The following is a 12,282-nucleotide window of genomic DNA, read 5'->3' on the forward strand; positions in this document are numbered from 1 at the left end:
TATGGACAAAAGCCTCGTGTATAAGTTGAATGCCTGTCTCCAGAATTCAGAGAACTCAGAACTCTGCTCCCTGATCTGTTCAGTTCTTTGGCCTTCTTGTTGAAACTGCTGAAGAAAGGGAGCCAATTACTGCTGCCTGCAGTGGTCATTTCCACGTGCTGGTACCTAGCAACTGTACTGCAAGTTCAGCAGCTTGTTTTGTAATTGCAGAAGCAGCTTCCAAGGAGTCTGAAGTATCCCTCTTATGGATCAGGCCAGGAAAACCAGCCTGCCACTAATTCAAGACAGATTCTCTGTTTTCAAAGCTGCTGTGGTGCCCAAACCCCACTGATTCTGACGGGAAAGTTAATGCAGCATATTCTGTTGTTTGCTGCTTGAGCTGCCTCTGTACTTCACAAACAACAAAAAACAACCTCTGCTACAACTGCAAACACACAAATCAGCATGTTGTCAATCAGTATTCACGGCCCAGCAAAATGGCCACGGGACACCAGCGCAGGTATATAAGAACACCTGCTCACTCAGAGGTAAACAGAGAACAAAGCTTTAAGTAAACTGCTTCCACATATACCAAACGCCTGCTCTCTGCAGCAAGCACAAGCAGTACAGCCTCCTGATAGCCACCTTCCAAAGTGTGGGTATATTTACCTGAGCTGGACAGCCAAGGATGATGTCAGCCGAGAAATCAAATGAGTTAGCTTTCTGGCCTACAGGCTGTAACTACAAAACAAAGACAAAAGAACCTGTTTTTTTAACCATGTCAGCTCAAATTTGCATAACAATTCTAATTTTAAAAACTCCGACATACATATACCTTTCAAATCTATATAAAGATGCCTGCATTTATAGACCTAGATTTACAGCCAAGGCTGAAAGGCATCTACTTCTCAGAAAGAACATGGCAACTGCAAAACAAAAGAGCAGCTCTAGAAAGAAGCTTAAAATGGGAAGTGGAAAGCTACAGTGGATCAGTTTAAACTCCTGGAGGATTTTGGCAGGCACATGAAGTACCTTGGAACTTCGCCAGAAAGCAAGGTCGTAAACTTTCTTGTCTTGCATAAAAGACGTTAAGAGTCCCTCAATTTTTTATAGCTAAGATGCATGATGGCATCTCCAACAAAAGGCTGTTTATGTGTAGAAGATAATACCAAATCTAATTAGAGGTACTGCTTGATGATTGCTTGCAATCATGTCAGCTGTTAAAATATTACCCCAAAGTATATGGAAGTTACTGTTCAGGATCCAAGATACTGCCTCTGACTGCTGGGTACTCCTGCACTGCAATGCTAAGTAAAATGGGTTTGCTTAAGCAGTCTTTAGTGACTCATTTTCATTGAGCTTAACTCATTTCCAAAAGTAGTAAAACTGAACTGAATTAAAGCCACTTTAAGTCCTAATGAGACATTAAGAACACATGGATTTAAAACAAACTTCTAAGCAATCCATTTTAAATTGACGGATGCAGTTACAATTCTTTATTTGGTGGTTTCCCATAGCAGCCCATAGAAACATCATCCTTATAAAATGCTATCCCGCCTTGCATGAAAACAGATGAAGACGACTCAGACGACAGATGAAGCTGCCCAGATGAAGCCACAAAATGACTGTGATCGTGCACTTGCAGCACCCCACATGCTTTAAGAACCAAGAGATTCTAGGCAGAGAGAAGTGCCAAGCCAAGAGGGTGTTTAACTAGGTAAGGAGAGACAAACACAAGGTCCAGCACTACCCAGGCCTTAATTGCAATGATTATTACAGAGATCATTTTAATGGTAGTCAGGTCTAGGTGAAGATCTCATTATATGCAGAACCTGTCACCTTACCACAGCATTCCAGAGGGCCTTGGCAAGCTGAGAATGGCCTTTCTGGCTCGGATGGAAGCAGTCAGGTGCAAAGTAGGAGACATCTGGATTCCCATCCTACAAATAAAAGCACAAAGGACATCTGGGTGTAGAAGAATCCCCACGGTTCCAACCTGGAGTTGCTGAGGCCAAATCACAACCAGTAAAGAGAGATTCGTGTCACTTGTTGTCCCTGCTCCATTGCAGGAAGGATCCTGGTTATCTGGTAATACAAACTGTACTTCAGCAGACCCGTGAGCTACCAGAAACACTTAGCTAGAGATGATTATATGCCTCCATGGGCATATCCACCCAGAAGCAGCAAAACCACCATTTTCAATTACAGGTACAGCTCCTCTTCAGGTTCTGCAGTTAGGATGGGTTCCTCTCCTTGGTTCCAGCTGTCAGTAGAACTGGAACCACAGGCAACATTATGCTCTGCAGTACCTTCTGCACAGCTGTGAGTTTTGAAAGGATCAAGAAGCGAGTGTTTGATGGAAGGCAGCTGGGCTGACCAGGCACACCAGAGCAGTCTCCTTTCTGAACAAAGCTGTACTTTAATACAGCACTGGAGGGTCTGAAGGAAATGGAGTTTGAAAATTTAAATATTTAAATATCACACAAATACCAAAATTAGGGTCACACATGACCGAAACAACACTTTTGGTCAGAGAAGTTCTTCCTCAAAACTTGAGCGGGTTCTGTTTCAGTGTGGTTTGGCTTGCTTTTTAGAGGATTATTACTAAAATTTGCACCATATCTTTTGCCATGTTTAGAGACAGAGTTTTCAGTTCAGGAACATCTGAATGTTGTGTGAGATAAGAAAAAGAGCATCCTGAACTTCTTAAAATCTGAACGAATGCTTGTGAGACTACAAAAAATGGTTCAAAAATATTTTGCTGCTTCTGTTTTTATTTCTGTGTTCCCTACTCTCAGTACCAAGATCCCTAGGGATGACTTTTCATAGGCACCAGCTTCATGCACAAACAAACAAGACAAAAGGCCTGTGAAGTTTTCAGTCAGTTTTCCAAATTTGCCTGTAGCAGCATCTTGGTTTTTCAAAATTTCACCAGCTATTGGGAACATTTTCAGAATCAGACCAGTTCAATTATGCCAGAGCAATCCCTGCGCAATATTTTGCCCCATTTGCTCTTAGCTCCAGGTACATATGAAAATAGTTTCAGCTTTAGGGAAAGTTTGAGTCTTTTCCTAGATTTACAGCTTACTGGAACTTGCCATTCAAGGAACTGAAATATACATCAACATGTACATATTAACTACATAAAACTACTTCCACGAGATCATAGGTAAACTTCCCTTTCTGTCAGACACAGAAAAATGAGTTATGTGGCATAAAGGGGAGCTAACACCATAGTCTCCACTGAGCAATGCAGCTATGCTGCTTTAAGAAGTGTAACTTAATAACTCTTTTATTAATCAGGTTGTATTTTCAGGAATAAAAATATTTATGTACCTTAAAGAACATACACAAACAAACCTCTTAAATCAGGTTTTGACTCATTTTCCAAAAGAGTAATTGGAATTGACAGAACAGGTAAAACTAAGAAGTTCTGACTATCTGAAGAAATCTGTTGTACTATACCAAAAAGCAGCAACTTCTCATAAGAAAAGCACAGAACAAAGTGAAACTATTTTGCATATGGTCTCTACAGGTAAGAGACCCATCCTTAGTCCTTTAAATGCAGAAGTCACCTTTAGATCATACCTGATCAAGAGAAGTCTCGAGATTTTGGAGGAAAGGTTGGATGACCACTGTGAAATTTTCATGAGTGTCATATCTGCCAGACTCTATCAGTCTCTGAACGCCAAGCTGCAAGAAACAAAAAACCATCAGCCATACCTCAACATCTCACATCACAACTACTTTCTTTGTTTGGGTTTTCTGAAAGCCCTGGAATCAAAAGGAAGTTTTACTTGTGAACTTAAATAGCCTCAGACATTGCCAAAGGAGGGCTGAGATGTTGCAAAGGGGCTGAGAAGGCTGGAACACTGAAACTGTTTGTCAGGGACAGGATTTTGGTGACTAAACTCCCACCGATTAACCTCTACCAGGAAACATAGTTTTTCTGAAGACCTCTGCTGCTCGTTTTGGTCACATGATAGGTTTGGATAGCAGCAAATGACCTCCTGCCAAGTTCATAATTTGGATGAAATACTAATATGATATATGCTTGGTAATCAAGAGCTCACCTCCACTGGAAATAAAGTAACTGTACCACTCTTGATAGCCATACCTGGTAAGCTTTGGTGGCATCCCTCACCATCGTTAAATTTTCTGAGTTTTCTTCTCCTGTGAGAACACAGCTACACAGATTACTGTGGGGGAGGTTAGAGGAGAGAACAGGAATAGAGAGAGTTAAACATCTGATAATGCAGAAGCCACCCTTTGCCACCCAATGCCCTCATGACATTACTTCTTGATCCTTTCAGAACTCACAGCTGTGCAGAAGGTACTGCAGAGCATAATGTTGCCTGTGGTTCCAGTCATGTTTCTGTGAAAACGTTTTATTGTCCTTGCTACTTAGTCTTATTTTCTGCCTCACATGAATGATAATACTCTAAGGAATTTTGGTTTCACACCCAGATATATCAAAATAGTGCACACTGCACAGAGGGCAGTTTGTTTTATTAATTACACCCTGGCATCCAAAGGCCCTGCAGACTGACAGAGGTCTGACACCAGACCCCCTGGGAACTAGAAAACAGGTCTTTGAAATGTACTGCCTGCTTTACCTCTGAGCTGATACTGTTCCAATCAACAATTCCTTTTGCATTCCCAAGACAGAGAATTTCTCTCTGTCTGAAAGGTCAGCAAAGAATGCAAATTACCAACTGCACTAAAGCCTCTGAAACAGGAGAAGCCTGTTTACTCTGGAAATACACCATGTTCCCACAAAAAGGCCTGCAAATTCAAATGTTTGTGCACTTCAACCCCATCTTGAAGAACCCTGTATCAGTAACTTTAACCATAGCCTTTGAGGTGTACATCATGTACAGTTCTAGATATGGAACACACTTAGGTCAAAGCCAAGAGAAGGAAATGCCATCAGGCAGGGTGATGTCAGCACTGCATGGGAAGTCCACAGGACTGTGCTGCTACCTTTAAACATCAGCTCAAATTATGAGAGAAGCATGGAATAAAAACACAAATGGGACAAAAGGAAGACAAGCCTTACTCTGCCAAGTAAGTGGGGCACTGAACTGGAGTGTCCACAAATAACTGTCTTAGAGGGAGGATGTCCATCACATCGACCAGACTCACTAGAGCTTTTGGAACCTGAAAGGCAAGTCAGACTTTAGCTTAGAAGGAACAGGTTACACAGCCCACAGTGCATTTATTTTACCCCAAGGTCCAGCCATTTGACACACCCCTTCCCTTTCTCCACCACTGGAAGGATAAAAAAATTTAAAAGAATGAAAAAGCAACAAACTCCCCCAACTCAGCTTTCTATTCTTTTCCCACACCATAGCTCAGTGTTACTATCTGTCATTTCAGACTGCATCTCACTACTGCAGATAGACAAGACAAAAGAAAATGGTTTTTGTAGAAGTCAACAGCATACGTTTGGTACCAGAATGGAAAAAAAACCCCACAAAATCAAACAAACAGAAGAGCTAGCATCAGTCAGTCATGTCTCAGTGTGAGCTAGAATGCTGGGATAATTTCACACTACTTGCCTCCTTGTGCAGAATATCAAGAGTTTCTTGAATCCTTTTGATGTAATTCCCAGCTGAGTAGTGAACCTGATAGAAACAGAAGAGATTATTGTCAAATGGAGACACGAAGAATTTAGGTTGGGAGGCTGGAGAATCACATTAATTCACTTCCTCTTCTGCCCTACAATGCTGTGGTCAGTAGAATGTTCTTGCTTCTTTCTAGAGACTAGGGATTTTAAACATTGCAATTAATCTAAAACATAGGGAGGCTCGGTGAAAGTTTGGATTTAAAATAAGCCTTGTTGAGTAGCAGCATATTTAACCCAAATCCACTGGGCCCTTCACATAAAAATGCAGGAAGGAGCCCAATCTGAATGCATGCTGAACAGCACAAACCAAACAGCCATAAGCATGCTCACAGCCACTGATAAGCTCTCATAAAATTATGGGAAATCATTGCTTGTCAAGGTCATAGCTATAAATAAGGCTATAAAACTTGGCAGCAGCAGCAAAGATGCCTAGCAAGGCTCCTGCAGAAGCAGCACATTTCTCAAGCACAAGGGGTTGCAGGAGAATTGAAAATGCTCACAAGAAGTTAGCATATTAAAGGCAAGAGAGTGAGAGCTGGCAGTGAAAGGTGGCCTCTCCCTGCCGCCTGCCCACTCAACTCCCATGATCTCCTTATGGCAGCCCTAAAGGCTTTTCCACAATCCAGAGAAGCATAACATTCAAATATGACTGAGCACTGCAGCAACTCCCCTTGTACATACACCTCACCTGCTCCTAGCACCTCCCTACACTGTGAATTATGGGGTGATGACAATTGTAGGGTTGCACTGCTTTGAACTACCACTACCATTCTTGGATGTCTAAAGAGGCCAAGCTAGCAGCAGAGCAGTTACCACATCAGAGGAGTGAGGCATTTCTTCCCTTCCATTTTTTGCTTATGATCAAAAGACAGTAGCCAAAGCAGTGGTTCTTAGCCTGGAGTAAGCCAGAGAAAACAAAACCATCCTACTCTGTTGCTGGTAATTTTTATATCAGGGTACTGCCAGCAACAACCCCTGTCAAAACATAGAGCAGCCCATCTATAACTCATGTTATCTCTGTGAAGCCTTTATGGATCCATAGGTTTCTCTCGAGGTGTTTCTACACCGACACCCCCGTTTCAGATAACCACTTCCACTACTCACAGGGTCTTTGCAATAGTTGCACAGATCGTTGCCTCCAATATGCACTGTTATGAGCTTCCAGTCAGCACTGAAGTCAATTCTCTGTGCAATAAAGAAGAAAACGACGACTCTGAATTTCTTTAACTCTGTGATATGCATGTGGGGTCATTGCAGGTGCATCTGTTGTGTCAAGCAACACCTATTTCTATTCACGCTTGTATGTTTAAAGGGGTCTCAGACAACTTACCTGATCAGTTTTCATAAGTCTCACGAGATTTCTTGCTTGGGCTGGCAAGTGCCTGGAAAGAAGGAGAACTAGTGAGAGAAAGAAACTCCGGTATTGAGAAATCAACATTACCACACTTCAGACATCTTAAGTCAAGTTATCAGATCCCGGAAGGGTTGAGTGAGGACACATTACAATACTCATGTTGCTGTGATCAAATTACAGGTTCACATCTTGGTGATAAAATCAACATCAAATCAAACTTGAATACAGATTTTACTCAAGTTCAGTAATTTATCTGGAACCATAAGTTCAGCTCCTATTACAGTGCTTAGCACCTCGAACAGCTGAAAAGCCAGACACGGCAACAGTTGTTACAGAGAGCCTCTGCAGAGCTAGGCTGTTACCAGCCTATTCTTTGTAGACTAAAAGAAGGGAATCCCCAGTCCCAATATTTAGCTGACCTCCTGAGCAACATGCCCCTGAAAAACTTACGTTTCAGAGTTCATGTGCACACTGTCCTCATTTTTGTAGTCTGAACCCAGAATCAGTACATAACTATGTGAAACAGCTCTGTGCACACAACTTTTCCAGGGTAATTAAAAATCAAAAAACCCTTCAGGATTACTCAGACAAGTTAAGATGACAGCCTTGCTGCTTTCCAATAGCCAGGTGAGCACTCTTTCTCTTTTTTCTGTACACACACATATATATCGATAGATTAGATAGATAGATAGAGAGATAGATAACTAAAGCGCAATGAGTTTTGAGTTACCTAGGCTGAATGCTTCAGCTTTGTTTCACTGCCCTGACACATTGGTCTTCAAATATGCATAGAGAAGAGAAGAGAATGGGGTCAGAAATCATTGACCTTCCAGGCAGGTCTGTGGTTTGGAATGAGCTGCATCTCCCTCCAGGCTCTTGTTAAAGACACCAGCTGTCTATCATTTCTGGGAGCATATCAGCTGACACTTGTTTTGTATGGCAACCAGAGTTTAGCTCTCCTTTGCAATGCTTTGTTTACTGTAGGAAAAAGAGAGGCCTCTCACCACCCTTTTCCAGTTGAATACTGATCTAACACTGGCATGGGAGCATCTACTAAGGAATGAACCCTGTCATACATCTACTTGTGACACAGACACTGCGGGCATGTAGTAGTTCTTATCACCATTACCCTTGTCCAATGCCATAACCTACTTATTTATATCCCAAAGCTATCACAAGCCACCACAATTTCCTTCTGTTCTTACTGTGGAAACCCCTAAGCTAGGGCATTGACTTCAATATTGACACAGAAGAAAACATCACTTCTTGATCTGACAGTCCACAACATATTTGATTTCTCATGCAGTCAGTGAGGTGCTGGTGCATCCTGAGCCAATGCAGTCAGCAAGATCCAATAACATCTTGAATGAAGTAGTGCCAGCAATCATCCATCCTTGAACTGCAGTTTCAACCAAATTTAGATCCTGACCAATGGAAAAAGTTTGCTAAAGGGTTATACAGATATTCACAGTTCCTGTCACCTGTTTTCTCCTCTCTCTTAAATTCTTAACCTCCTTTTTTTTTTTTTTCTCACATGAAATCAGATCCCTCAGCCAGGTTCTGCTTCAGCAACATTATTCAGATCTTTCCTTAACTCTGTCATGTACTTAAGTACTTAAGATACTTAACTCTATCATGTAATTAATGAATGCAGATAGGCTTTTTTGCTGAATGAGACCTGCATTACTACATTTTCACTTAGTTCAATAAAGAGCTCTTCAAAGCAGCCATGCCATTTCTTATGCCTGGTTTCCATAAACTGGTAAGGCTGCAAAATTATCTGATTTCAGAAATGTCCCAGCACCTCTGGAAAGCACTTTCCAGATTAGCACCATAAAGCAAGACAGGCCAGGTAACAATTCTTAAATACCAGCATTAGCTGGTGGACTTCTTGTGCCCTGTGAATCACTGGAAAATGGATGGTTTTGGCTGACGGAGAATAAATGCTGGATTGTATCATCATTCCCGGGTCAAATACCTAAAGCAGGAAAAAAGTTTCCTTATGTTGCAATACATTCCAGTAGATGAATTAATCTTCTCAGGTACATCAAGAGCCAAAACATTATAGAACAGAGCCCCAAAAGGAGTATCTCAGAGCTCAGGGCTAGTAGTTTACAGGACTTTACTTTTGCACAACTTTCTGCAGACAATTATGAGACAGAGAAACATCAGAAGACAAGCAGAAATCTGGCATGATTGTTGTCTGTGTCTCCTTGCTGAATGTTTACAAAACATGGTTACAAAACAAAGATAGCTCGATTTCATGATGTTTATCCAGACCAGTCACTTGCAGGGGAAGAGAGAAAACTAATTGGTGTAGATGAAGTAAGCAATTTTCATTAGACTGGCATGGATCAACTCATTTCAAACAGCTAACAAATAGCTATTTAATAGCAATGCCTGGGTTGCTGCTGATACAAGTTGTCTTAAGTTATAATGGTGACTTAAGAGGTTGTGTATCCTGCTTCAAGTCCTCCCACCAAACCAAAAAGACTTTTTAGGGATTTAGCCAATAAAGAATGCAAGACAGGCACCTATCTCGTTCTTTCATGCAACAAGCAAAAACTGGAGGTAATCTGGATGTATGCTGAATACAGTATGTTAATACAGTCTCATTAATGGCTGATGCACATTTCACTGACATACACGGATACATTTGGTCATCACCAGGTAAAAAAAGGCCTTCTCTCAGTTCTGGGGGGGCTGTAGGATACAGCAGGGGACCTAGTGCCCTATTTCTGTCATGAAATCCATGTATTTACTGAGATTACCAGAATGACTCAGAAGTTACTCAAGGCCTACAGGAGAGCAATAAAAAAACCTGATAAATCCTAATAATCTTTGTTTAGATACAGCAAATGCAAACACCTCTCTTGGCTCCAGAACTTCACTTCCAAGACTCCTTCAGAAAGCAAGACGAATTTTTCTTTAAACAAACAAATTAAGGTCTGGGTAATATCAATTCACAATGTCAAATCCAGGCATGGTCTGCCAGATTCTGTGCCCAAACTATGACTGAATTTCAAGCAGCCATCTGTTTTGTTAATTAAACATCACTGACTTTGAATAAGTATCCAGGGATTTCTATGATAAGCAATGTAGCAAAGCTCAACTCATGGAGCTTCCCAGGTGTGACTAAAAGCAAAGAGCCAAATTCAGATGACTGCAAGACATTACAATCCCTATTATATTGGCAGAACAGGCTGCAACTGCACCAGGTCTGCAATGCACCAAAACCCATGTATGACCATTAGTAATTCTCTTTTCTTAAGCTTCCAGACTGTTTTTTTCCCTGCCTCTTTCTTGTCCTCTCCTGCTTGCTTATCCAAAAACCTGAGGCCATAATTATGTAAGATTTCATCCTGTTTCGCTCCTACTTTCTCTTTATCAATTCATTGCATGTTCAATTTCTACAAACATTCATGTTCTCAGAGATTTATTGACCAATAAATAGATAAATGAATAGATATTGAACAGGAAGGGTAGAAACCTCCAAAGAGAGCTTACCGGTTTCTTGTTTGTGGATTTCATAACCAGGATTGTTAGTTTCATTTGAAAGTTCAGCTATGAAATAAACCCATACATTTAACATGTTTTGAGCCAATTTTCAACTCTAACTCAACTGGTTTTGCTTGCTCTTCAGAGCAAGCTGTGACAGCACATGAGACAGTTGAAAGGCAATTAGATGAAGCATCCATCACCTAAAAATGTAAAACAAGAAGCTACATACTCAGCCTGTGCTCCAGGAACTGCTTGGTTAAGGAATGCATTGGAATCATTCTCACTCCCGGTACCAGTAGAGTAGCCCATGATCTTAACATTGAACTTTCGAAAGATGTCTGAAAAACAAAGGTGGCAATGAAGGCAAAGAGACTCCAGCTGCTCCCTGCCTACAGGGACTAGCACACACCAGCACTGCCACAGTTTTGTCTCTGACAGCACAGCTGCTGCTGCTAGATGGATTCACCAAGCAGTGTGGAGGGGGTCACCAGCTGGCAGTGACTCAGACGGCAGTGTGCTTGCAGTGCCCTGCACTGGCACCAGCAGATAAGATGAGCAGAATTGAGGACTACCACGTGCAGTTCTCTCTCATGTTGTAGTGGTTAAAGCCTAAAATAAAATTCTCAGACATACGATGTTGACTTTGTGAAGTGAGTGCAAAGGGTCCTTCAGCCCAGCAGGAGCTGGTTTTCAGCTAAAGGATCTGGGTCTTCTTCACTGCTGTGCAAAATCTCATGCTACTGACACATGTGAGGAACAAAGCCTTAGATGCATGGTTCTGATGAAGTCCCACCATGTTCTCCACAGTAGTTTCCAAAAGGAAGTTGACAGTAATTTACAGCTGAGAGTGAACATGGCCACATCGCAAACTATAAAATCTACTCTAATCTCAAAGACTGAGTTTAATCACGTCTTAATGAGGGCTTTAGCAAATGTAATAGGACTCAATGAATCAATTAATTGCTTGTTCTAATTATATTCCTGTTACATTCTGCTTAAAATAGTGGTCAACACACAAAAGAACAGTTTACTGGCCCTCTTCGAATGGAAGTTTATTATTGCAGCTGATCCAAACTGAAACTCGAGAGGCTTTACATTAACAATAGACTGAGATATGAAAAGTTGCAGGTTTCAATGAAGAGGAAGTTAAAATTATGTATATAAAAGACGTGTTATGAGTAGGCAGCTTTATTTACCAAAGAGGCCTACTCTATGCAAATATTTCTTTTGGAAATAATTGTGATGGAATATTTATTAAAAGCAAATATTAAGTACATCATGAGCACGGACATAGCAAGGTTATTTAGAAATTCAAATAATACTCAACAAAGAGTTGAAAAGGAAGAGGGAAAAGGAAGTAAGGGAATTTCTATCAGGTTCTCAGCGTCATTGATGAAGGCAACTTTTTATTTTTTAATCGTAGGATACTGTTTCTTTTAAAGGTAGTTCTTGTTAATTACACTAAACCAGCTTTGAGATACTTAAAAGCTCTCTAGAAATCCATCAGAAATGAGCCCACTGCATCTCCTCGATCTTGCCATATTTTATATCTAGCAAAGCGTTTACTTACTAGGTAGAGTTGTCACATTCTCCAACGACTCATCTCCTCCAATACTAAAATGAGAAAGGAAAATCCCAGTCACTCATCTCTTATCTGGACACACACAATAAACAAAGTGAAAACTTGCCATACATCATGGGGAAGAGCAAAGGGTTATTAATTTAGTAACTATTGATCAGAATCCATGGAGAGGACAGAAGTGGAAGTGCTATTGGGGAGAACAGGTGAGGTTTCAGTGGTGAAGATGCCCGTCAGAAA

At 41.1% G+C, this 12,282-nt stretch overlaps 1 protein-coding gene across 3 annotated transcripts in view; it reads right to left on the reverse strand.

The window, feature by feature from the left end:
- PLB1 (phospholipase B1) overlaps nt 1-12,282 on the reverse strand; it is an 81,813-nt gene that overhangs the window by 22,744 nt on the left and 46,787 nt on the right. For all 3 annotated transcript variants that reach the window (XM_039569983.1, XM_019282398.3, XM_039569984.1), the window contains exons 34-43: nt 12,034-12,077; nt 10,693-10,801; nt 6,939-6,990; nt 6,713-6,793; nt 5,541-5,606; nt 5,039-5,139; nt 4,097-4,178; nt 3,568-3,672; nt 1,824-1,919; nt 649-720 (exon numbers count right to left, since the gene is read on the reverse strand). In XM_039569983.1, coding sequence (XP_039425917.1) covers nt 649-720; nt 1,824-1,919; nt 3,568-3,672; nt 4,097-4,178; nt 5,039-5,139; nt 5,541-5,606; nt 6,713-6,793; nt 6,939-6,990; nt 10,693-10,801; nt 12,034-12,077 — 808 coding nt within the window. The remainder of the gene's footprint in view (nt 1-648; nt 721-1,823; nt 1,920-3,567; nt 3,673-4,096; nt 4,179-5,038; nt 5,140-5,540; nt 5,607-6,712; nt 6,794-6,938; nt 6,991-10,692; nt 10,802-12,033; nt 12,078-12,282) is intronic.

Source organism: Corvus cornix, chromosome 3 (genome assembly GCF_000738735.6).
Source record: "Corvus cornix cornix isolate S_Up_H32 chromosome 3, ASM73873v5, whole genome shotgun sequence".
In the NCBI taxonomy this organism is placed as follows: Eukaryota; Metazoa; Chordata; class Aves; order Passeriformes; family Corvidae; genus Corvus; species Corvus cornix.